General features: G+C 48.8%; 4 protein-coding genes across 4 annotated transcripts; all 4 read left to right on the forward strand.

Moving 5' to 3' along the window:
* Positions 1-8,183: 8,183 nt before the first annotated feature.
* Positions 8,184-8,681, forward strand: EYB26_003760 (uncharacterized protein; the record flags this gene model as incomplete). Its single annotated transcript, XM_054263054.1, has 1 exon — positions 8,184-8,681. One exon carries the CDS (start codon positions 8,184-8,186, stop codon positions 8,679-8,681), a length of 498 nt encoding a protein of 165 aa, XP_054119029.1.
* A 4,510-nt stretch (positions 8,682-13,191) lies between these two features.
* EYB26_003761 (uncharacterized protein) lies at positions 13,192-18,263 on the forward strand (the record flags this gene model as incomplete). The annotated part of the gene is made up of 2 exons (XM_054263055.1): positions 13,192-14,291; positions 14,348-18,263. The coding sequence occupies 2 exons, from the start codon at positions 13,192-13,194 to the stop codon at positions 18,261-18,263; spliced, it is 5,016 nt and encodes a 1,671-aa protein (XP_054119030.1).
* Positions 18,264-21,555: 3,292 nt separating this feature from the next.
* Positions 21,556-24,141, forward strand: EYB26_003762 (uncharacterized protein; the record flags this gene model as incomplete). Its single annotated transcript, XM_054263056.1, has 2 exons — positions 21,556-21,587; positions 21,648-24,141. 2 exons carry the CDS (start codon positions 21,556-21,558, stop codon positions 24,139-24,141), a joined length of 2,526 nt encoding a protein of 841 aa, XP_054119031.1.
* A 56-nt stretch (positions 24,142-24,197) lies between these two features.
* On the forward strand, positions 24,198-26,058 carry EYB26_003763 (uncharacterized protein; the record flags this gene model as incomplete). The annotated part of the gene is made up of 2 exons (XM_054263057.1): positions 24,198-25,118; positions 25,168-26,058. The coding sequence occupies 2 exons, from the start codon at positions 24,198-24,200 to the stop codon at positions 26,056-26,058; spliced, it is 1,812 nt and encodes a 603-aa protein (XP_054119032.1).
* Positions 26,059-27,640: the final 1,582 nt, after the last annotated feature.

A 27,640-nucleotide genomic window follows, 5' to 3' on the forward strand; every position in this document is an offset into this window, starting at 1 on the left:
AAGGGGAAAGAACGAGTACTCGTAGTAAAAAAAAGGGCGACGTGGGGGCCCAACATAGTCAACAACAAGGACACATCGACTCACATATCAATTTTGTATGGTAACCTATGTTACCCGTTTACCGTCCTTCACCGCCTGATGACTAGAACCACCTGATGACTGATTTTGACGGGTTACTATATAAAATATTTTGAAGCTTTACAACACCATATAAGAATAAATTATAATAAATTTCTGGTGTAGCACTAAATAAGATATAAGGAATCGAACAAGCATAAAAATTAGTCCCGAAAACGCGCAGGGGGCCGGATCGCGCGGCCCCTACGATTTGTAGTAACAACCACCCCATTATCCTCTGTATGAGCCTCAGGCTGCGCTTTTACCTTTACTTGCTTGGAAACTTGCTTTTTTGCTCTTTTTGGAGCACTTGGAGTTGCTAGAACATCATTTTGAAGCTGTAAATGAGCTAACTTAGCGAGTTCTTGCTCGTCCTTAAGGCGTTGTTTTTCCGTAGCCTCTTGCAGGCGCTGTTCTTGCTTTTCTTGCCGGATTTGAGCTCTTTCAGCCTTTTCTTGCTCTTTGGCTTGCTTTGTAAGCTCTTGTTGAAGCTTTTTATCATCTTTACGAGCCTGCTCCTGCGCGGCTTGCTCATCCTTTTTGAGTATATTATCCCGCGCTTGCTGCACCTTTGACGGGCTCATAAAAAGTGCTCCACCTTCATTTTCTGTAGGAATATCGAATAATAAAGCCCTCCCCTTGGTTGAGCGCTTTTTCGAATGAATGAGGGCTCTTTGTAGACCTGCAATCTCATTTTTGAGTAGAATATTCTCTGTAGAAAGGTGGAGCACCGTATCCTTGAGTTGAATCGCTTTTTGATCATATAAATCCTCAAAAACGCCTTGTACAAGCTTCCGAAGCCGTCTCCAATCCTCAGCGGGAATAATTGAAGCTCCAGAATCGCTAGATGAGGGCCGGCTCTCGATTTTCTTAGTAAATTTCTGTATAACGAGGTCCGGATTGAAGGGACATAAACCGGTATGCTTGAACGCTGAGAGTATATTCTCGCTTGTAAAAGTAGCCTCCCAACTCGCCCAAAAAAGCCTAAAAAAGTCCCGTTTTGTAAGCCGGGTGAAGCCCTGGCAATCGTTTATAAAGCGCCTCAGTTGCTCCGTATAAGCCGTAGAAAGAGGTGAGAAAATAGCGACATCAAGAGGCTGCAAAGTATGTGTTGAATGAGCTGGGAAAATTGCTAATAAGATTCTATTTTTATCACAATATTCAATAAAGCGCATTGTGACGTGGGAGCCATGGCCATCTAGGATAAGCAAGCGCCATCCCCGGCTTGCTTGAGATTTGGTCTCTTTATCAAAAACATTGACCAACCAGGCGAATCCGACCTCATTATTGGTCCATCCTGACTCTGAGGTTGCAAAGAAACAGCGGTGTTGCTCAGCATCAAAATCTTGAAGCCATGAATCCTGCAAATTACCTGATTTGGCCATATAGATAAGAGCAGGCGATATAGCGGTTCCATTGGCACAAATACAGCCAATTGTAGTTATCCATTCCCGGTTTCCATCCTGTAGGTGTTGCTTATATCCTCCTTGCTCATATTTGCGCCGGGTAAAGATTCTTCGCTCTTTTGTGCTTACACCAAGCATAAAGCCCTTCTCATCCATATTATAAATTTGGTCTGGCGTGAGGTTATATTGCTCGATTTTCCGGCCAATAAGCTCAAAATATAATGTGTATTTGTATGCTGAATCTGCCTTCTTTCTATCCGAATCGAGGCCTTTGGAATAGCGAGAAATGACCTTATCCGAATGAGCCTTGAGCCAGCGTGAGGCCCAGTTTTTGCCAGGCTCTTTACCAGATATCTCCCTTGCAAAGTTCTCCAACATGGAATTCGTAGGTGGCAGGCCGCGCTCAGTGAGTTGATTGATCCATTTTATAAGCGTTCTCGATTGCTCCTTGCTCAGTAATCGTTGATTATTATATTGTGCTTCTTTTGAGCCTGTAACACCGCGGAAACGCTTTGAAAGATTTGATTGGTTGACACCGTATGTTCTTGCAACTAAACTGATATTAGGCTTTTCGTCCGGCTTCAAGGAGCGTAACGCTTCAAGTGCGAGATCATATGAAGCCATATTGGTTGATATATCGCGCTTTGAATTATTCGCGATTTTTCGCGATTTCTACAAAAATCAGTCATCAGGTGGGTCTAGTCATCAGGCGGTGAAGGACGGTACTAGCATATACGTGGATTCCAACAGAAACCGCGTCCCTCCAAATCCCTGAATCAAGTCCGTGCCCGCGTGTAGATCGCATATTGATCTATTGATTCCTGGATTAATCGATCTCAGCTTCACTGAAAACCATAACCAGTTTGTAAAGGAACTCTTGGTGAAGAGCCGGGTGCCAAGGATCGTGAGCAGTAGTAGATATATCAGCTGTACGCTTCCCTTCGGGGGATGATGATTCTTAATGGAGCGTTCTCCACGTTCTTCTTTTTTTGTTATTAACTAGAGTCTATCTAACTTAGGGGTAAACTATATTAGCTTCGGAATCACTAGTAGTCACGTGATGTCTTAACACTCCCCTTCGTTCAATATCCAAAGAATGAAAATTATGAATGAAAATAACAATAAATCAAAATTCGAGGGTGTTGAACGCTCGTTCTGACAATCTGATGATCTTGAACGTTATGGTTCAAAGATTCAATTCTCCTAATCTCGTAGCCGTAGCTCTTGTACAAACCACTTCAATATCTTCGGATTGACTGCCTTAGTGAGGCTATCCGCAAGCATTTGATCTCCAGGAATATGGATAGGCTTGATTTCATCACGTTCAATGAAATCTCTGATGACATGATATCGTATCATGATATGCTTGCTCCGGCTGTGCATCACAGGGTTCCCAGCTAGCTTTAACGCCGAGGTGTTGTCAATATAAAGAGGTATTGGCCCATTTTTATAAGTTTCCGGTTTCCGAATTGAATATAGAAAATGACGTAGCCATATTGCTTGCTTTGCTGAATCAGCCGCAGCAATATATTCAGCCTCGGATGAAGATGTCGCAGTAATTGGCTGCTTGCGACTTGACCAACATATAGGACCTCCAGCTAGCATAAAGATATAACCCGTTGTTGAACGTAGGTTTGATGCATTGCCATATGCGGCATCAGTATAACCAACCAGCTTCTTATCCTTGCTCCCCTTCAAATAAGAAATTGCGTAATTAGTTGTGCCTCGAAGGTAGCGAAGAAGATGTTTTATTGCCTTGAAATGGATCTCCTTTGGTTCAACTAGATGTTGACTCAATCGATTAACTGTCCTTTGAATGTCTGGTCGAGTTCCTCCAGCGAGATAGGTTAGTCGACCAATAGCATGTCGGAATTGAGAATGAGCCTCATGAGATAGCTTAGGTGAATCCTCATCTAGATTGAGATTAGGACTCAATGGTAGCATCTGTGGCTTTGATTCCAACATGTCAAATTCCTCCAGGATTCGTATAGTATAGAATTCCTGATCTAGACGAATAGATCCGTCTAACCATGTAATTCGGATTCCTATGATCTTGTTGACTCGTCCGGAATCCTTCATTGGATGGAATTCTTTGAGCTTTTCCTTGGTCAATTCGATTGCTTTCTCATTCTTGCTGAAAACCAGGATATCGTCCACATATAAAGCAATAATCGTCCCTCGTTCATTGATGAAGGTACCAGGATCCGCGGTTGATGGCTTGAATCCAATAGAAGTGACAAATTTCTTGACTTTATGACACCAAAGGTTTGCAGATTGTCGAAGCCCATATAGAGATTGAAGTAATTCGCATACTTCATCCTTTCTTGGCTGTAGGCTCTTCGGTAAGCCCTTTGGAACTTCCATATAGATTTGCTTGTCTAGCTTTGAGCCCACAAAAGCATTTGTTGCATCTAACAAGTGTGCCGTAAGTCCATACATTGCTGCAATAGCAAATAGTACTCGTAAGCTCTCCAAGCGTATAACCGGGGCAAAGGTGTCTTCGAAATCAAGTCCTTCCTGTTGTGAGAATCCCCTGGCAACTAGACGTGCTTTAAATCGTTCGATACGCCCATCTGCTTGATATTTGATATCGAATACCCATTTGCAGGATATCACAGCTTTGTGATCTGGTCTCTTGACAAAACGCCATGTTCCAAATCGAATTAGATTCCGGATTTCAAGTTCAACCGCCTTTCGCCACTGAGAGCCAAATTTTGGGTCATTCACTGCCTCTTCATATGTTTGTGGTATAGGGATCTCCCCTTCAGTTTTAACAGCATTATAAGCAAATTCATCATCGTCTCCTAATAGCAGCTCAATTGCAACTGCTAGATTTGCAACTTCCTGAAGACGAGCCTCCCGTGCAAGAGATGTGCGAGAAGTAGTATCCTTACTCGCCTCCCGTGCTTCTTGACGTCTTCCTTGCCGGCTTTTTCGTCTATATATTGCCTCAGTTGCTGCAGATTCAAGAACAGCCTGCGTGGGTTTTCGAACTCGGTCAGTTCGACGGAGAGTAGTGGTTGGCGCGAGTGTAGATTCTGATTCAATTGATATACGTTCCGGATTCGTAGATGATTCCGGAATTGATGTATGATTTGTAGGGGTTTCTGGAATCAACTTATCAGTTGTGCGGACTTCCGGAATTAAATCATGAGATATCTCATTCTCAATATCAACTTGTGTTGGAATCTCAGCGCCCTTGTTGGATTGGAATTCGATCATAGGTCCAATAGATTGTCCAATCGTAAAAGGTTTCTGTTGTGACGTCTCAATTTCACCACGTTCCCCAGATTCCTTACTCAAGAACCCATATTCGTCTTCCATAAAGATGGGATTGGTCACCTTATGCTCCCTGTCTTGGCGATCGAGAATGACATATTGACTTGAGCTCTTTGTAAAGCCCACTAATGTCCCTTCCTTTGCTCTAGGTTCGAGCTTATCGTCTGTTTTAATATGAAACCAAACCTTGCAAAAGGGGACTCGGAACTTTGAAAGCTTCCATTCTTCACCAAATAAAGCCTCGTAAGGTGATTTCTTACTCCCCTTCAGGAATACAGTCCTGTTCCTAATAAAGTTAGCCATTTCAAGTGCATATGGCCAATACACCTTTGGAATATTCATCCCTATCATCAGGGATCTCGCAATTTCTAGTAATAAGCGGTTCAACCGCTCTGCAACACCATTCTGCGCTGGTGTATAAAACTCTGTAAATTCAAGATCTATCCCCAGATCTTCTGCCCAAGGTTTCAATGCAACGAATTCCTTAGCATTGTCGAGTCGAATGTTAACTAGGAACACCCCTAGCTCCCTTTCTTGTCTCCTCATCCATCGAGACAATATTCTCTGGACGGTCTCCAACCGTCGATTATCAGTAATGTGAATCCACGAGAATCGAGTAGCATCATCCGTAATTGACAGGTAGTAAGCCTCTTTACCTTCGCCTTTCCTGTATGGTCCCCAGAAATCCACTGAGACTCTTTCCAACGGTTTCTTTGTCTTAGGAACTGCATTCCTATTCTGTTGTTTAACACTCTTTGCTTGGATACACACTTCACAATCCTTTGAGTCTTTAAATGTTATCCCTAATCGCTTTGCTAGTCTACGCATCCTGCGTTCTCCAGCATGACCAGAGCGCCGATGTAGTAATTCCCAGTCTGGTTGCTTCTCTTGTGCCAAGAATGCCATAAATTCCCTATTTTGGCCTTGCGATTTTGTTAACAAAGCATCTTGATACCTTACTGTACCTAGATAGCTTGTCCGTCCAATATTATAACCCGTTGCCAATGTCTTCCGGTCCTCCCGGTAGAATCGATACCCATTCTCCTCATGAGAATTGTATATTCCATCAACATGCAACATTTGGGTTGATAATAGATTCCCTTTCATCCCAGGGACATACATAACATCGCGAATTCTTGCACAGTGACCATTCTCTAATGGTATAACAGCCAACCCTTTTCCATCAATTTTGGTACTTTTGCTCACTGTTCCCAATCGGCCTTTATACCTGCGATCCAAACTCTCAAAACATTTGATATCTCCAGTGCAATGACATGTTGCACCACCATCAATTACCCAACGAGTATCCCTCACTCGCTTAACTGACTCATCAATCAGTTCCGCATGCTCTTCACTGATCTTTGCAACTAGGGCATGCTCCAAGGATTCCTCAATCCTAACATCCCGTTTACCATTGCTTCTTGCGACTAAGGCCTGTTCCAAGGATTCTTGCCTAATCCTAACAGCCTGTTGACCATCGCTCTTCTCGACTAGGACCTGCTTCGCAACTAGGGCATGCTCTAAGGATTCCTCAATCCTAACATCCCGTTTACCATTGCTTCTTGCGACTAAGGCCTGTTCTAAGGATTCCTGCCTAATCCTAACAGCCTGTTGACCATCGCTCTTCTCGACTAGGACCTGCTTCGCAACTAGGGCATGCTCCAAGGATTCCTCAATCCTAACATCCCGTTTACCATTGCTTCTTGCGACTAGGGCCTGCTCATCCGGGGAGACCATCTCAACCCTGGCAGCCCGTTCACCATCGCTATCCTCAGTCGTTGATCCAGCATCGGAATCAGAGTCATAATCAGCTTTCCTAGCCGATCCGCGGTAAGGCTTCTTCTTGCCTTTAACCTGCGTTTTGTCTTTGCCTGAGCCTTCCCTAGCTCCACGTCCACGTCTATGGTTTTTCCTGCCTCGGTGGTCCGATTTCTTCCTTATAGACTGCTTCCCAGTCTCATCCGAATCAGACTTGCTTCGTGGTTCTGGGCATTCACTCATTCTATGCCCTTCCTTCCCACAATTCCAGCATTTCAATCCTCTGATTCGATTGGCAGATTCAATAACTTTCTCTTTCTGACCAAGAATGCCTTCCTGCACCTGTAGTCGCGACAGTACATTCTCTCGAGTTATTGTTTCACTTCCCATAATGGCGTAAGTGATTGTTTCATAGTCCTTCGGGAGTCCTCTTAAGAAGAAATTCAGAATCATCAGCTCTCCTAGCTTGATCTGACCATCGCTTACATCTCGCAATTCAGCCTCCAGCTGTTCCAATTGCTGTAGCGAATCTTCTATACTTGCCTCCGCAGACTTCTTCCAATCCACTATCCTTTGAATCGCCATCATAATATCAACGTGAGTCTTCCGCTCGTACTTCTTCCGAATATAAGCCCACATCTCACCACTTAGCTTGCAATCCCTAACGGTCGAGATATCGTCCTGCTTAATATTCCCTAGAATATACAGCTTCGCTCTCCCATTGGCTGATTTCCACCCTTTCTTCGCAAACAAGGCCTGAACCTTCTCAGGGTCCTTCTGGTATTTCTCCGTCAATTCAACCACATCCCAGCAATCTTGTGTTTCTAAGAATATTTGCATCCGCAGCTTCCAATTCTTTATGTTCGACCGGCCCGCCTTCTCTATCTCAAAGGTCGTTATCCGAACGTTTTCCGGTCCAGGGTAATCAGGAATCGCATCCTGTTGCTGGTCCTCTTGACCACTAGCCCTATCTCCCGACATATTGGCAAGCTCGCTCTGCAACTGGCCCTCCGGTGAGGTGTCTTGTCTAGATTCGTCTGGGGTATTCTCCGATGAAATAAACCGTCCTTGTGCGTCTCGTCTCGGTGTCATCGATCAGTCAATTCGAAATCAGAATCAATTCAAATCAGGGTCCCCTCGGGGTCACGTAGCTATATAGCCCAAAACTCGTTTCTGAACAGGTTGATCAGGCTGTCCAAGTCCCGAGAATCGAGGATACAGCACACCAATATTCCACTAACTGCTTGCTCACAATAGGGTGTTAATTCTATTGTTCGCCCTGAGGTGCCAGACCTATTCGAAGATAGACGCGGTTAAGCTATCCGACAAACCCAGACCTTGGACATGCTACCATGTAAAGGAACTCTTGGTGAAGAGCCGGGTGCCAAGGATCGTGAGCAGTAGTAGATATATCAGCTGTACGCTTCCCTTCGGGGGATGATGATTCTTAATGGAGCGTTCTCCACGTTCTTCTTTTTTTGTTATTAACTAGAGTCTATCTAACTTAGGGGTAAACTATATTAGCTTCGGAATCACTAGTAGTCACGTGATGTCTTAACACAGTTTAATCATTCTTTGATCATACGTATCTATGAAGACATCCAACTTCTTGAATATTATTCAATGACCGCCACCCCCGCTATACTGCCTCAATGGCGTGATCTTCCCGTGTACTGGGACTGGAACTTTCGGCTGCTCATTTGCGAGTCCTGTGGATTTGCCCTAGGTCCTAACCAAGCGAGCAGTCACTTCTGGGAGAAACACCAGGTTTCTGTCGAGCAACGGCACGGTCTAACTGAGTACCTGCGTCAGCATGACTTTCAAGAGCCTGCCAGCGTCGCTCCCCGACCACGAGGGGCCTCAGAACACCCGGCACTGCGGACCTACAATGGCCTGGCTTGCCGCCTATGCGAGACGTACTACACTATAAACCTAGACAATCTCTTAAAGCATCTTCGACATCAGCATCCCGACCGGCCTCGGTCCTCGCGTCGGGCGGTGGATCAACTTTATGACGACGTGTACCTGCAGACGTGGAACCGTCAACCATATTGGATTATCAGTCGCGGCGGTCGTACGCTGCGGTTGGCCCAGGAACGCTCCACCTACGATCATCTATAGGCTTTACAGGAGCGGGAACGGACCCGGCACGCTGCAATCCAGGCCGCCACCGTACAAGATAGCGGTATAGCCACACGCTCCTTCGAGAGCCTGCGTCCTTGGATAGAACGTACTGGCTGGGAGCAAACCTACGATGGGTTACATCGCGATCTCCTACGGCGATTGACCGAGATGCCTCTTCTATATAATAGCTGTCAGGATCATCGGCTGTGGTCTTCCCCTGGGGAGGCAGATCTTGTGAGTCCAGCTGCAGATGAGCGGGTGATCTGGCGCATTACGCATGCGGTGGACTCCATATTGGATCACTGCGAAGAGACCATGCGGCATACCGGTCGACCCATTCTGTGCTAGCTGCGCACCTTGCAACTAAGCCCCTGTTATCCTAAGCCTTTTGTCTTTCTAGCTCGGTCCGCGAGCACATCGCGGTATCGGCAGATCTGGAAACGCTTCATGGTCTTTCTCTTCCGCTGCTTTCGGCTAGGTGCGGAGGTCTGCCGCACACGGCTCCGAATCAAATTTTGGCGTAAACAGTGGGACGTTATCCGCTCGATATGGACCTTCACCAGTGATTGCAGCGTTAGCTCCTTACTTGGACCCGAACCCTTACATCCGAGGTCACGTCGATCCCAACGGTGGGATGACTATATCGACTCAATGAGTGGTTCTGATGCAGCCGGTGAATCCAGTGAAGATAATCTTGACGAGGAATAGGACCAGCCGGATGACACGGAGAGCGATAGTGAAGATGTGACTACGGACGACCTCGACAACGAAGCTTACGAAGGAGCCGGAGCAGCAGAGTCGACCAACCACTTAAGTACCGATTTACTGCCTCCTCCCGGCTTAGAAAAGCTCTTCCAGTTGAACATTATATTTCTTACAGATAAGTTCACGGATAGGCAGCCGTCATCCAGCCTGCTCGTGTACTTTAGCGGAATCTTGGGATTCTCACCCGATGCCTAGTCCTTCCAGCCTGTAAAGTCCTTCACCCCTCATCTATCCGCACTTATCTATATCTAACGGCTGTTGTTCTTGAAGTATGCGCTACCGTACCGCAACTACCTAACGATCAGGTGGAATCGTCGACCCCGTCGTCACCACCTCGACCGCCTTAACCCAATTCGCAGTCAATATATGATCGCTGGGGCCTTAACACCCCTCGCGGAGTTCCAGAGCCTGCGAGATTATGGGCGCACGATCGCCCGGACTGATCCACCCTCTTTTTTATTACGGTGGAGTGAGGATAGCCAGACGGTCTCATTCGGTGGTGGCGAGCTATATATGGCGACATTTCGGCGGCTTGCGTGGTACTTTCTGGACGAGGCGGAAACCCTCTGTCAGGATCTACTGCTGGATTACTATCCATCTATCGACCTAGGCAGTGTATAAGATAATCTGACCAATCTTAGCCGCGGGTTTTCGTTTATACAACATCCTAAGAACCAGTTAATCGATGCATATTTAGAGCTAGCTAACCGGGCATGCACGTATCGACAACATCATCTGTTCCATAATAGTCAATGGAACCGGCAATCAATCTATAAGTATATCAATCGAGATGAGCGACTTCGGAAACTGCTGATAGGGGTCCTTTATACTACTAGTGGTCAGGTTCCTCGGATCCCTGAGCTTTCCAGTCTCGAATGTGTCAATGGACCTTCTACTGAACGTGGATTCTACGTCTGGAATGGCTCTATGATCTACCTGACCCGTCACCACAAGGCAAAACGGTCGACGAATCGTGAATTTTTTGTGGTGCGTTTCTTGCCGGCTCGGGGCGGACGGCTCCTCTATAAATATCTCGTTTACATCCGCCCTTTCGTGCAAATGTTAAAGGATAAGATGACTAGGCCAGAACTCTAAGCTCGTGAAGAGTATAAGGGGTCCTATATCTTCTGTCCCAAATGGCACGGTCCACCCTAGACGTCGTCTCAGTTTTTAGGAATTCTGAACAACGCGACAGAGCAGGCCTGGAAGCAACGAGTCACAACTTAACACCATCGCTAATTGGCAATTAGGATCACGGAAAAGCATGTCAGGGAGATCTTTGAACCATTCAATCGGCATGACGATCGGACGACGGCCGCAGATTTCAATGTAGTATTTGCGTGGTAGAGCAGTTATCACCTAGTGCAGCGAAATCATACCTACGGTCTAGACGGCGCTTTCCCTAACCAGCTACAACCTGCTCTACTTCGAGCGTATAAATGGGCATCTACACGGTGGCATGAATTCCTTGGTTTAGCGAGTAAACATTTACAATCTGAGTGCTCCGCAAATAACACGCCATCAGCACCGCCAGAGCTATATATCTTAAGCCGCGTTGGGAAGTCATCCCTTAGCCTACTAGATAGCTAGACAACAGAGATTCCCCCCGTCCTAACGCTATCCAAGGATGGGCGCCCCGAGAATCCACCTCAGAAATACTATTCAATTTCTCCACCATCCAATTCCTAGACTACAAGACGGAAAATCCCATAGTTAACCTCACCCCAACAGCTGAGTGAACCTGTTAATTATGATTCCTCAGACCTACTAACAAGGCGGCAACTGCCGTAGTTACCTTTATCCTCACCAGAGACTCAGTTAACTGCCGCTAGTCCACCAGCCACTCCTAATGGCTAGAGTTATACTGCTAATGTCTGTTCCAGTTAGTATGGAAGTTAGGGCCAGAAACGAATTGCGTGTGAAACGGTTCACGAACGTGACGCCGTCCGTCCAAGATTCTCACCTGATTATGCTTCATCCGAGTCCACACATACGATACCAGATGGTTTTACGCTACATCTGGGCGACTTCGCCAAAAATAGACCCCTAGTACCATGTAGCAACTCCGAACTAAGCTACTACCTATCTTGCCGTGAGGCGCTCGAGTATCTTCAGACAATCCATGGCGAAGTGCGTTAAAAAATTCATAGTATTTACATCCCCGATGATCTGATGGCCGTCGACGATGCAGACAATGTCGGTTACATAGAACCTCTACTATCGTTTCTCAGAACTCAATTTGATCTGGATCACGTCAGCCTAGAAGTGCCTGATGACTTGCAGTTTGCTCATGACGAAGGTCAATATTCCTATTACTCTTGGAAAATAGCTGAGGGATTAATCGAGTGCTTTAAATAAGGCGAGCTGCGTATGCTCCAGTTTGTCCACCCTCGACAGTATACAATAGCATCTTAAAGTCTGAGCGTGTTTACCTTCTACAATATTTATATAGGGATTGAAGACATAGTCTTGCCGGGATATAAAGAGATCTTACGGGATATCCGGTGTCGCTCGTGGAAGTTTCTGCCTGCTGAGAAAGCCCCCTATTGGAAAGAAGACGTGCGAGATGTCTGGTTACAGGCGGGCTACCACCTCGACATCGATGAGCAGAGGAAGATAGGAGAGGGAACAGTGATCAGGCTGCGTCATATATAGGCGAATAGCAGTCATGAACGCCCGTTTCAGGTTCGGGTTTAGTTTTTACTAATAGAAATCCAGAGTAGAAGCTACATTATCCATTTAGTATTTGCCAAGTAATCTTACTAAAAGATATAGGCCATAAGGGAAACATAGAGAAAGAGAATTAATGATGATCATTGAGAATTATCAATCTATATACCAATTGGTGGGTAGAGTTTGCAGTCCTATTCACAATATATTCCGGTTATCATAGAGACTGTTGATCAAGAACATGATACATAGAATATTATAATTTTCATATCAGAGTTAGGGATTGGATTTGGATAACCCAACTTGCCATAAAAGGGTAGTGTTGGTTCTACACGGTCTGAGATCACGAAGCACGTATTGGTGTAAGGCCGTTCCAACTAGCCTAACCAAAATAGCCGATGGTATACCGTTGAGTATTCCCCGACTAGACTTTGGCACAACGTTCGTGATTAATGAGTAGTAGCTAGTCCGATTCAGGTTAGAGCTGCGGGAGGAAAATAAAGTTGTGGGTCTGCACTAAGAGATCGATATAAAAGCTTAATTTCCACGATTTATCACGGCAACTATTTCGCATCATTTCTCGACGATTTCTGGACCATTTTTGAAGATTTTTGCACCGTTTTGATCGCAATTTGACGCTGTAACTAACCCTATCCAAGATATGTAATTGTCGGCAAGTTGATGACAATTAGGGTTCGGGTTAGGGTTATTTTTTACTAACAAAAATCTAGGGTTCTGAGGTAGCTAACAATTAGCGTAGAAGGTAGCTGACAATTAGCTTTTTCCAGGCGTTTCCTATGAAACTTGGACCATACATTATTTGATCATTTATTTATAAATCCCTGTATTTTTTATTATGATTCACCCAGCAGATAAGCTATAAAAGTATTGTAAAGTTGGTGAGTTTCACCGTTTAATACTTTTGTTGGGGTATATCGGAAGCCACTCCGTCGTTCAAATAAGAGATGGCCCGTGCCCAGTTCAAGGGGCAGTGTTTACGAATCCATTCCACCACTCGCTCCCACAACAAAGTTTGGATAACTACATTATATATTTCACCGCTATTCGCAGTATGACGAATTCGAATCCATTCCAGAATGCATATTTTGAGCGGTTGGTAGATTTCCCCGTTGTAATCTGCCGTGAATGCCAGTATGGTGTATGGCCAAGTCAGATTGAAGGTCATTTACAGCATGCCCACCGTTATATATCGCCGGTGATCCGGATTCAACTTGGAGACGAGGTCCGTGGCTGGCCCGAGATTGCCATAGATCCCATCGAGTTGGATATTCCACCCATCCGAAGCCAGGCTATCCCCCAGCTGATCGGTCCATTAGACGGTTGGCAGTGCCAATTATCACCGGGATCATGTTTATATGTATGCCCCAGTATCAGTACCATGCGGCAACATTGGTTCAAACAACATGGTTGGAGCCGGACCTCCCACGTCGGTCATCCGACTCGATCCACCATGCAGACCATCCAGGAGCAGCAGGAACAGGCGTGTCGACGGGTTTCATGCCAGCGAATCTTCCCCCGGAAGACCGGGTCCCAGTATTTCGCCATTATCGATGAAGAAGAGGACTCCGATCCCATTCCCACCACACCTGGATCCACGATTTGGGAACAAGCCAGCCGGCAGTACGCCGAGTACGAGAAGCAAGCCGCGGAGCGGATTCAACAGGGCTATGTGGATGAAGCCAATCCGTGGCTCCGTCGGACGGGCTGGGTGCCGTATTTGCACTCATTTTCCAGCACCCAGTTGTTGGAATATATCGACATGCCCGCCATGGATGACGCCGTGAACCACTCCCCCGTGGCCGATCTCGACGAACAGGCCATCCAGGCCATATGGACGGCCATGGGCCAGGTGGGACAGATCAGCCAGCAGTCCGTCATCCACACCGGCGTGTTCGTGCGCATGGAAGCCATCCGGACCGAACGGCATCAAACCCGGTACCAGCCACTGGAGGCGTATCAGGATCCGGAGACCATGACGGAGCGCGTTCGTCCATGGCAGCAGATGTTGATGTTTTTTTGGCAGACGCAGCACCGTACATCCGACGAGAGGCATCCCCATATCGATTCACCCAACGACAACACGCCGCATGGAATCGACTGGTGCAGATTGCTCGTCCCCGAATCCCACCCCCAAGTCCCGGACGGTCGCTGGTACTGCAACCCGGACAGCGGCGTCCATGGGAACTCAGCCCATCGCCTGGATCCAGCGAGTCGTCCCGCTCGGAAGATGAATCATTTACCGATGATGATGAGATGGATGAGGATATGAACCGTGACTCCGAGCCAGATCCCGAGCTGGATCCCGTCTCAGAGAGCTCCATCCCACCATTAACCCCCATCCAGCGGGCGTGTTTGGACTTTTGCATCGAGCTGTTGAACCAGCGCGTGGTGCACCGGGAATACGACTGCGCCTTGGTGTGTGCCATGGCGGTGTTGGGCGTTCGAGATCGAGGTGGATGGCGGACTCCGGAGGATTATCCGCCCATTTTGTCCAAAGTGATCAAACTGGCCCGGTTCATAGTGGTCCGGAAAGCTGTGGAACTGGCCGAGACCGAGGACGACGCCGAACCCGCCAGTTCCATGCAGGAGAACGACTGGGACAGTGCGTACGGAGGATCCCCATCCCCCCGTGCCACACCATCTAAGAAAGGGTGTTTGCAGTGGATGACACAGATGATGGACCAGTTCATGGTGCGTGGAACCCAGAGCCCGATGCAATGGATGTTGGATCTACGGACATATGGGTTGAAGATCCATTACAATACCACATCCGAGGGCCATGTGACGTGGCAGAATGACGATGAGCTGTTATATAAAGACGTCAAATTCACAATGCGGCAGTTCCGTGGCATGGTGGACCACACGGTGCGAGATGCACGGCGGATCTTGATGGAGGATTTGCTGCAATGTGCCCCCGATCAGGTGCCTGTGATTCTGTGGGAGCAGCTATACGACAATCCATTCAATGAGGATCCCCAATGGAGTTTTGTGCAGGATCCGCGGACCCCATGGCCCGTCGATGGCACCGGCTGGCTATGGCAGCATATCCAGGATCATCCCCCATTGTGCCGTCGATTGATCCAGGCCGACGGCCACGGCATTCAGCCCATCCGCTGGCAGGCATTCCACCGACGGATCCGCACGTTTTTGGAGAAGCTGCCGGCGGCGGTCCAATTCACATGGGGCCAACCCGCTCGTGCCCCCGAGTTATTGAGTATTCGACACGAGAATAGTCACGTCGGTGGGATCCGGAATATGTTTCTTGAGGACGGCATGGTGGTGTTAGTAGCGCGGTATCACAAAGGATATCAGGTGAGTGGCGACGTCAAAATCATCCATCGATATTTACCGCGGGAAGTGGGTGAGCTGCTGGTGTGGTATTTATGGCTGGTGTTGCCGTTCCAACGGCGCATTGACGCGTGGATGCATCAGCGGGAGGACATCAATCCCCATATCTGGGCATCCACCTCGTGGGAACCCGCGTGGAACTCCGAACGGTTCCGGCGGATTTTGCAACGGGAGAGCACCATTGGATTGTCCGGACCGGCATTGAATATTGCATCGTATCGGGAGATTGCCATCGCGATCAGCCGCCGATATATGCGAGCGGGACGGGCATTTGCTCCCCACGATCCAAATTCCACGGCGACAGACCACCCGCATGAAGATGAGGCCCAGATCATGGCCCAGATCGCGGATGAGCAGGCTGGACACAGCCCCCACGTGGCGGGAGCTGTATATGCGCGGGAAGCCACCGAACGAGCTGGCGAAGTGGCCGATCGACGACAACGATTCCGGCAAAGCAGCCAGGAATGGCACCAGTTTTTAGGATTTGCATCCGCCATCCAATCACTGCGTTCCCGCATGATCACCCCATTCCAGGACACGGCCCAGGCTAGTCAGATCGAGCGATGGAGCCATACCCGAGCCATGGATCTCGACGAGTCATTACAGCAGATGATGGGACTATCCGCCACGTTTCGTGGGACGCAGAAAGCTGTGATTCAGTCCATCGTCCAGCGGCAGAGTCCCATCGTTGCCATCATGCCCACGGGCGCGGGGAAGAGTTTATTGTTCATGTTGCCCGCCTGGATGAGCCGTGGGGGCACCACCGTTGTTGTGGTTCCATTGGTGGCATTACGGGTGGATCTCCAACAGCGATGCCAGACCTTGGGCATCTCGTGTGTGGAATGGGATTCGCGACGTCCCGCGGATGGAGCCGCCATTGTATTGGTGACGCCGGAATCCGCCATGAGCGAGACGTTCCAGACCTTTATCAACCGCAAGCAGTGGACCAAGGAGCTAGACCGCATCGTGATCGACGAATGCCATATCATATTACAGGAAGGATACCAGTTCCGGAAGCAAATGGCGCAGCTGAGTGCATTGGTCCGCGCGGAGACCCAACTCGTGTTATTAACCGCCACCTTGCCCCGTGAAAGCGAAGCATTGTTATGCCAGCGGATGTATTTAGATTCCCCCACGATCCAGTGGTTCCGCGGCCGGACCAGCCGGACCAACGTGGCATATCAAGTGATCGAGATTGGCGCCGGTGAGCCATCTTGTGATATAAGCGAGCTGATGATTACGTGGATTCAGCAGCGCGTTCAGCAGCTCCACGAGGGGAAAGTGGTCATATATGCCAATACGATTGCCACCGTCCAGCGGATTGCCCATCAACTGCAATGTCCCGCTTATTACAGCCAGGCGGTGGATAAAAAGGGGATGTTAGCATCATTCCAGAAGCAGAATCCCGGGGTGATCGTGGCCACGAGTGCGTTGGGAATGGGGATTGATATCCCCGATATCCGGCTGGTGATCCACGTGGGCCGGACGCGGTCCTTGTTGGATTATGGACAGGAAAGTGGACGAGCCGGACGCGATGGGGCTGCCAGCCAGGCGATCATGTTAATCGATGGCCACGGAGCGGGTTGGGGGGATCCGCCCACGGTGGATTCGCGGGTGCAGGAATACCTTGGCGGTGGTTGTCGACGGCGGGCATTAGATATATATTTGGGCGGGACGGTGGATGGATATACACGGCAGCAGTGTGAGGACGGTGAGGCGATATGTGACCAGTGTCAGAGTAGTATAGATCCCAATCCCGCCAGTCCGAATGCCAGTCCCAATGGCTGGCTGAGTGCCCGCCAGAATAACAGACAGGAAGCCAGTGATTCGGCCAGTGATTCGGCCAGTGATTCGGCCAGTGATTCGGCCAGTGATTCGGCCAGTGATTCGGCCAGTGATCCAGGCAGAGATCCAGGCAGTGATTCGGCCAGTGATTCGGCCAGTGATTCGGCCAGTGATTCGGCCAGTGATTCGGCCAGTCATTCAGCCAGTCATTCAGCCATCCATGACAGACCAAACGGCTGCCCAAATAACCGCCCAAGGACCAGCCATTTCACCAGTCCCAACAGCCACCATATCGCCATTCCCACACCATCACCCGGTCCACGCAAACGCGCCATTTCCCACCATTCCATCCCCCCCATGGCCAAACGTCGGGCCCATCCCATATTCCCGTCGACGGCATATTACCAGGGGCCCATGCAACGACAGACGCAGCACGCGGAGGCGGATGGACAGGAAATCGAGTCCATCCGGGAACAGTTTGACCGGTGGGCCGGGCAATGTCGATTATGCGGGATGACAGGGCAACCAGCGCACCATAGGATTGGCAATTGTCCCCATCCACAGGCACAGATTGCGCAGTCATGGATGGACCAGGTGATCGAACAGGTGGTCCACCAGCCACGGGGGGCCGGACGGCGAGGGTATGAGGCATATGCGGCATGTTTTGGATGCCATTCCCCGCAGTGGATTTGCCAACAGTGGGAGAGCAACGGCTACGGTGGTTACCAGAAGACGCACGAGCGGTGTCAATATCCCCATGTGGCGATTCCGATCATGGGACAGTTATTGCATGGACCGCAGCGGCATTCAATCCGTGTAGCATGGCAACAGCGAATGCAGGCCCAGTTCCCCGGGGTGGACATTGACGATGAGCGAGGGTTGATTGGACATTTCCAACGGCGATTTGGGCGACGTGGTGAGGAGCGCAGCGGATTGGTGGTAGAGATGAATTGGATGTGTGAATTTATCGAGCGGGAATTCCCCGCGTGAGGTTATATATATTTATATCCCCATTCCATCAATACCCCCCAACATATATGATATATCATCATATCCAGCAACGTTGAGGCCATTACAATGATTAAGAATTGTATATATATATCACCGTTCATAGAGGAAATTGATCATCTCCATCCACAACGCATCACGATGATATTATTCAGATTATTGATCATGAGCAAGATATATTCGAAGATTATAACTGTTATATCCAGATTCAGGACTAGATTTAGATCAGGGTTCAGGATCAGATTTGGATCAGGGTTCGGGATTGAATTTCGATTATGGTTAGAGATCGGATTTATATTATATATAGAGATATACATTGGCGCCATTACCCAAGTTGTATATCAAGAAAGCCAACTTACATATAAAGGATTGACCCCATAACCCAACATGTATATTAAGGATTCAATAACCCAACTTACCGGTAGAGGGATTGGTAATCCAACTTATAGGTAGAAAGATTCGTAACCCAACTTGCAGGTAGAAAGATTAGTAACCCAACTTATAGATAGAGAGATTGGTAACCCGATTTACATATCTAGGATTGGCTCCATAACCAAGTGGCTATAACTGTAACCCATATCGCGATTCGGTTCATCAGGCAGTTATTGTATCGACCGCAGCAGGATGCCATCCATATAGCATCGCAACGGCGAATACAGGGGCAGTCCCCCACGGTCGACATCAATGACCCACGGCAGTTGATCCGGCATTTCCAATGGCGATTTAGACGACGCGGTGAGAAGCGCAGTGGGTTAGTCGTGGAGATGAATTAGATGTATAGATTTATCGAGTTCCCATTCCTGGGGTGAGGTTATATGTATGATAGAGCTGGCATTATTATATATTCCATTCATCCCATACACGGCAGCGGCGATATACTCCATACAATTATGTATTATTAGGAACATTGATATCCGGCATATAGAGGCATCAGTATTTATATATCCAGAACTTGCGGTGGTGATCATGAAGATGAATTCATAATATATATACCGGGTGGTGGGTTTCGGTTGCAATGGCAACCAGCAACTGAGCGGCATTATAGAATTGATATTGGAGATCAAGAGTGAGGAATATATGGAGGATAAAGATTATTATATCATGGTTAGGGATCGGATTTAGATGATGGTTAGGGATTGGATTCCGATTGTGGTTAGGGATCGGATTCAGATCATGGTTAGGGATCGGATTCCAATCGTGGTTAGGGATTGGATTGAGATCGTGGTTAGGGATTGGATTCCGATCATGGTTAGGGATCAGATTCCGATCATGGTTCGGAATCGGATTCGGATAATAGATTAAAATATAACACATGATCCAACTTGTATATAAAGGATTTTAATAACCCAACTTGCAGGTAAAGGGTAGAGTAACCCAATTTGCGTATAGAGGATAGGATAACCCAACTTACAGGTAAAGGATAGGGTAACCCAACTTGGACATCAAGGGTAGAGTAACCCAACTTGCATATAAAGGATAGAATAACCCAACTTACAGGTAAAGAGTAGGGTAACGCAACTTAGACATAAAGAGTAGGGTAACGCAACTTAGACATAAAGAGTAGGATAACCCAACATACATATTGAAGATTGAATAAGCCAAGTAACACATAGAGTGCAGATATTCCCATTCCAACTTTGTTCATATTATATACCGAGATATATCGATTTACACATCAGGGAAGGCAACTTAGAGGTTCACCACAGGCAATATAACTTGGACATGTAGGATTCGATAATACAAGTTGCACATTATAGGCGGAGTCCGGCAAGTTATACATAACAGATTCAATCCGCCCCATTGGAGGTTGAGGGTTTCATCGGGCCCGTTGCACATGGAGGATTTCGTCACTCCCATTACCAGTAGAGAGATTGGTCACGCCCATTATAGATTCCCGATTGGGGCTGTAATACAACTTATACGTCCAGGGCCCGGTAGTGCAAGTCCCAACTCGCTTGGAAATAGTTAAGCCAAGTGGCTGGTCACTTTAACACAGATGCGCCATAACTTTACGCCAAATGAGCAGTAACTTTAACCCACATGGGCAGTAACTTTAACCCAAATGCCCCATAAGTTTAACATAGGTGCGCTATGACTTTAACCCGAGTGGGCCATAACTTTCACCCGGATGCCCCAGTAAGCCAACTTATTAGGAGAGGATAGGATAAGCGAACTTGTTCGGAGAGGGCAGGGTAAGGCAAGTTGCACATAAAGGGGAGGGTAAGCCAACTTGGACGTAAAGGGGAGGGTAAGCCAACTTGTTCGGAGAGGGCAGGGTAAGGCAAGTTGCACATAAAGGGGAGGGTAAGCCAACTTGGACGTAAAGGGCTGGGTAATCCAAGGGTTAGAAGAGAGTAGGATAACCCAACTTGCACGTAAAGGGTAGAGTAACCCAATTTGCACGTAAAGGGTAGAGTAACCCAACTTGCACGTAAAGGGTAGAGTAACCCAACTTATACATAAAGGGTAGGATAACCCAACTTACACATAAAGGGCCGGGTAACGCAAGGGTTAGAAAAGGGTAGGATAACGCAAGTTTCACATACAGGGTAGAGTCACCCAACTTGCACATAAAGAGTAGGATAACCCAACTAACACTTATTTTAAATGTCGGTGATATAACCGCCATTTATTTTTGCTAACAAACACTAGTGTGGTGCTAGGCAGTCTGGATAACCGCCATTTATTTATTGGCGGTTATCCCCCAGCTAACACTTATTTTAAATGTCGGTGATATAACCGCCATTTATTTTTGCTAACAAACACTAGTGTGGTGCTAGGCAGTCTGGATAACCGCCATTTATTTATTGGCGGTTATCCCCCAGCTATATTTACCACTAGGGTTACCGCTAACACTTATTTTAAATGTCGGTGATATAACCGCCATTTATTTTTGCTAACAAACACTAGTGTGGTGCTAGGCAGTCTGGATAACCGCCATTTATTTATTGGCGGTTATCCCCTAGCCATATTTACCACTAGGGTTACCGCTCAAATTTGGACCAGATATAATGTCGACTTCGGGCAACTTGTCCATGTAAGTATAATCAATTTGAGCGATTCGTTCACCAGTGGTATATGATTGAAAATGATTAGGGTTCATTTTTGATGTTGGTGGTTTGCGGAAGCGTTATACCCAATATAGATATTCATCCACACCATAAGGGGTCATATTAGCATTTCCACGACGCGTATTCCCACGCGTTCCACGTGTATATTCATATTCATGCCATTCATATTCATTCAATTCACCAGGAGTAAATCATAATCAAGCATGGCACCCCCAATTGTTGACCAGATATTCCAGTATGACCCCCATCATCGGATTGTAATTTGTTGTTTGTGCCAGCATGTTGTATTTGATAGTCAGTTACCATCCCATTTACGGAACACGAGGCATATACGAGAACGGCATTCACAGCACATTATATTATTCCAGCAATATCACCAGCAGTTTCCCGAACGGATCCGCCATCACCGTGAATTGGTGATCCCCCATAAGCCCATTGCGCCCATTCCCGGATTGATCCCACCGCGGGATCCCACATATCAGTGTAGTTATCCCGGTTGCCATTGGATTGGAGAGACCATTCGACGGATCCACGACCATTGCCGCCAGGAACATGGATGGAAAAACCCCCAGAACCGAGGACGACCCCGTTCCAAGGCACCGTCCAAACCCCAGCCCAACATGCCATGGAACATTGTAGCCAGCCAACGGTTTATCCCCAAAGGACGTGGATCCCAACGGTTTGCCGTCCAACATGACCATACCACCATCACCACCGCCATATCCGATCCAGAAAACCCATCATGGGATGCGGCGCAGCAGGCGATGAAGCAGGAGATCATCCATCGAGAGCAGCAGATCGACGCCGCGGAACGAGAACGGATCCGTCCCCACGAGTCCCGCGAGGTCAACCCATGGGTCGAACGGATGGGATGGGCCGATCATTTGTTAGAGGAGGATCGAGGCACATTACGGGCATTGTTACAACGACCCGATCCCGAACAAGAGCCCATATTGGCCGAGATTGACGAGCGATTTCACCGGATCGTCATGGTCGCGCAGCGCACCACATTGACGCGGTTGAACATATTCAGTCGATTTGAGATGCACCGGAAACAGGTGGATCAGATGCCCCAACACCCGTTCCAAGCGCGGATGGTGGCCGGCACCATTGAACAGTACATCGAGGTGTGGCAACGGATCATCCGGTATATCATGCGCAGTGTGAGTACCGGCGACGTCCGATTTCAGTTCCATGCCACCCAATGCGAGACCATCCACCAGATCCGGCAGGCCATGTCCGAGGACGAGAGCACCCATTCCCCCGTCCATGCCACCGAGGAGATGGATCCCACCGACCAGCCATTGGATGCCGTCGATCGTGCCATATTGACATGGTGCATCGCCATGTTGGACCATCGATTACAGGGTCAGCACGGGCAGGAGTTCGTGAACGGCATCATCAGCGGGTTGGCCGCCATGGGGATCCGGGAGTCGGGTGGATGGGAGACGGCGTTGGCATTTACCCCCAAGTTGTCCGCCATGATCAAGATTGCCCGCATGTTAGTCGCGCAACAGGCATGGGAGGAAAGCGAGGCCCATGCCGGATTGTCCGATTGTTTCGTGGCATTACGCGGGATGATGTTGCGATTTATGACCACCATGGAACCCACCCCGATGAAGTGGATGTTGGATTCCCGCACATACGGCATGAAAATCCGGTACGGCACCACGGCGGATGGGTTGATTGAATGGCACGGAGACCGCATCACATACCAGCATCATCGGTTTACCATGGATCAATTGCGGGAGACGGTGCATGGCATTATCAACCGGGCATGGGACCATTTGACGCAGGACGTATTGTTGTTTCCCACCGACCATCGATTGCCAACCATCGCATGGGGAGACCATGGAGACCATGCCGTCGAGGATCAACCCGGGTGGTATTTTGCCCAGGATCCCCGCAATGCATGGGACGTGGATGACACATGGTGGTTACACGACCGCATATGGCAGGAACCCGGATTCCGACGCGCATTCATCCACGCCGAGCGTCCATCCGGCACATCCGCCACCCACGCATGGCGCCCCCGTCGAGTGCAGCAGTGGATGCGAGCCGTGGGACGGATGAAGGAGTATTTATTGGTGTTGATGCATTTGACCAGCGGTGCCCCCGCACGAGGGCCCGAAGCCATGTCCATCCGGTACCAGAACACCCCGTTTGGCGGATTACGCAACCAGTTGATCGAGCACGGGTTGGTGTCATTCATGACCACGTATCACAAAGGATACCACATCCAGGGTCGACCCAAGATCATCCATCGATACGTGCCCCGGGCCGTGGGCGAGTTGTTTATATATTTCCAACGGTTGGCCATGCCATTCCAACGCCACGTCGAAACCATGGTGTACGGACAACCCGAACGGAGTGGGTTTATATGGCCGCCCCAGGAGGTGGATGGCACCACATGGACGTCCGAACGGATGAAACGGGCCATGCAACGAGAAACCGAGATTGGCATGGGGGTCCCATTGACCATCAGCGCATGCCGGCAGATCATGATCGCCATTGCCCGGCGATATTTGGGTCCCACGACCGGGTTTGAGAGCGATTCGATGGAGGAAGAACAGGAGATGGATGAGGACGAGGATGGGTGTTGGTGGACGGCCGACGATGCGGTGATTGATATCCAAGCCGGACATGGAAGCCACGTGGCCGGGATGATATACGCACGCGGCGTGGAGGAAGCCCCCGGGACCATGGCGGCCATGAAGGCCCAGTTTCGACAGGCCAGTGAGCGATGGCATCGGTTTTGGGATTTCCCCCCGTCCATCGTGCCGGCATGAAACGAACACGAGGGATTCCCACGGTGGATCCCCGTGCCGTGGCCCATTGGCACGCCATGCGACAGGCGCCCATTCAGCCGTTGTTGGAAGGGATTGTCGGACCCGGCGCCCAGTTCCAGGGGATCCAGAAAGCGGCCATTGACGCCGTCATGGGCAGTGCCCCGTGGGTATTGGGGGTGATGGGCACCGGTGGTGGGAAGAGCATGATATTCATGGTCCCCGCGGCGTGGGAGCGTGCCGGGACGAGCATCGTGGTGGTGCCGACGGTATCGTTACGGCAGGATATGCAGCGGGAGTGTGCGCAGGCGGGCATATCATGCGTGCCGTGGAATTCCCATCGACCGCCCGAGACGGCGCGGATCGTATTAGTGACGCCGGAATCGGCCACCAGCAAGGGGTTTCGATCGTACATCAGTCGATTGCAGGAGCGGAACCGATTGGACCGGATCGTCATCGACGAATGCCACACGATATTGGACAGCCGCGAGGAGTTTCGACCGAAGATGGCGGGATTACACGTGTTGATGACCATCGGCAGTCCCGTGGTGTTGTTGACGGCCACGTTGCCGGCCGTGGATGAGGTTCGATTATTCCAGCGGTTGCAGTTGACGCCCACCGTCGTGCAACGATTCCGCAGTCCCCACACGACGCGGGTCAACATCGCATATCGGGTCGAGTCGATGAGCGTGGACGTGGATGAGGACGAGGTGGTGGCATTCATCCGGCAGCGCGAGGCCCATTGGCATCCCCGTGGCGGCCAGATCATCGTATATCGGAGCGAGACCGGCGACGTGGACGCATTGGCCACCCGATTGGGTTGTTTGGCATATCACGGCAAGATGGCCGTGGCCATGAAAGAAGCACGCATTACAGGCATTCACCCCGCATCCCGAGGGGACGACGGACCCCATCCGCAGTGGCATGACGATTGTGGCGACGAACGCATTGGGCATGGGCATCAATATTCGCACCGTGCGGTGTGTCATCCACGTGGAGGTGCCCAGCATGTTGCGGGAGTACAGCCAGGAAAGCGGACGGGCCGGACGGGATGGGCAGGCCAGTGAAGCCATCATCATCGCGCCCACGCCATTCCAGGCCCGCGGATGGTCGCAGTGGGAGGCCGGATATGAAGAAGGGAAACAGGCCATGCGGGAGTATTTCCACGGCACCAGATGTCGACGGGCGGTATTGGATGCGTATTTGGATTCATACGAGAGACCCGACGGTTGTACGGACGGTGAGGCACCATGTGATCAATGCAGCGTCCGTTCGCATCCATCCCCATTGCATTCCGCCGACGTGACGGCCACATGGATGGCGCAGGAGCAGCAGAAGCAGACGATGGCCCAGCAGGTGCAACGGATCCGTGGGGAGGCGGCCATGGCGGTGGATCAATTAGAGAGCACATTATTGCAGTGGCAACACCGATGTGCGGTGTGTTATATGGAGACGATGGATGTGGCCATGTCCATGCATCCCATCACGGCATGTTCCCAACCCGCGGCGGGCATTGTCCAGGGTCACATCGAGCAGATGACGCGGCAGATGCGGGAGCGGCGCAAATACGCGCGGTTTTCGTGTTGTTTCACATGCGGGGTGCCCCAGGCCATATGCCAGCGATACGAGGCCCGTCCCGACGGTGGATGGCGGGTCATTCCCGAACGACAATGCCAGTTTCCGGACGTGGTGATCCCGACGGTGATCAGCATCATGCATTTGAACCCCGGCGCATGTGCGGAGACGATATATGCATGGATGCGCGACGACCAGGTGGATGTGGAGGATGCCGACCACGTATATGCATGGTTTGGGCAGAAGATCCGATGGAGTGGCATGGAAGGGACCCGATTGATTGAGGTGTTTTATCGGTTGAGTCGGTTTGTGATTGCACCCACATCCCGGTCCCCACGAGCATGACGGTTTTACACCCCGGGTGCAGAAGCATTATATTGTTATTTAATCAAGAGATACCGTGTTTCCATTCCACAGAATCCATGGAAGGGATCCATATCGTCCATGTGATCCAAATCATAAAAATCACCGACATCGTGGAAGTAACCAAAGAGATGGAAGTCAGAGCGAGCAACCCACACCCCCATATTCCATATATCGCATATATCCAAAGGTTCCGGTGCACCGACCGAATTTTGGGTTCATTGATCGATAAAGAATGGCCGATAGAAGGATCCATACATTAGAGTGCCAACCAGAGAGAGATACACATGATATATTTCCAGTAATCCAACATCATACCAATGCAAGTCATAATTCATACCGCAGAGTATCCATCCATCATCATTGAAAGGATATTGGAGTTGATTAACCGTTCATCATCATATCCAACCATCGAGATATATAATTCGTTCGTGGATGCCGTTCCCGGCAAGATAGGAACCCCATAACCGTATTACACGTTACAACAATATTACACGTTACAACAAGATTACACGTTACAACAAGATTACACGTTACAACAATATATATTTCATGGCAGTGACACGCGTTCAAAGACAGTTTTATACACCAGATGCAGAAATGGCATATCCATTACCGATGCACCCAATATCGACCGGGACCGTAGTTGTTGGAGATTACCGAGGAAAGTCGGATTTAGACGGTGATATGTCCCGAACCCACCGATCCACAGACCAGCATTTACAGCCCCACGAGGTTGACCGACATCAGAGCAACGATCAACGTTTTTCAGATGATTTCCGTTATATCCATAATCCGATCCGCATTATATTACCATTGCGAATATCATATGTCCGAAAACATCATATATATCACGTAGAAGATGATTATATATTTCGATTGATCACGGTTGCATGAAGGTATTTATATATAATCCAGATCAAGAATATCATGGTTCATCAATATGGATTATAAATTTATAGCACCGTTCGGAGTCGAAAGGAAAGATGATATTACGATAATTATTCACGATTATTCGAGGAGAAAAAGAAAGATTCCGATTTCGATTGAGGTCCGAAAAAGGATATTCCATGGATCCCGTCCACATTTTTCGAACCAGCGAATGATAAGAGAAGGTCCGGTATGGAAGAATCATATATATGAAGGATTATGTCGATATATCATACCGAAAAGGAAAGAAATCGGATTGGGATTAGGATTAGGATTGGGATTAGGATTAGGATTAGGATTAGGATTAGGATTAGGATTAGGGTTGGGTTAGGATTAGGATTAGGATTAGGATTAGGATTAGGATTAGGATTAGGATTAGGATTAGGATTAGGGTTAGGGTTAGGGTTAGGGTTAGGGTTAGGGTTAGGATTAGGATTAGGATTAGGATTAGGATTAGGATTAGGATTAGGATTAGGATTAGGATTAGGATTAGGATTAGGATTAGGATTAGGATTAGGATTAGGATTAGGATTAGGGTTAGGAGGGATTAGGGTTAGGGTTAGGGTTAGGGTTAGGGTTAGGGTTAGGGTTAGGGTTAGGGTTAGGGTTAGGGTTAGGGTTAGGGTTAGGGTTA

This window comes from Talaromyces marneffei, chromosome 2 (genome assembly GCF_009556855.1).
Source record: "Talaromyces marneffei chromosome 2, complete sequence".
Lineage (NCBI taxonomy): Eukaryota > Fungi > Ascomycota > Eurotiomycetes > Eurotiales > Trichocomaceae > Talaromyces > Talaromyces marneffei.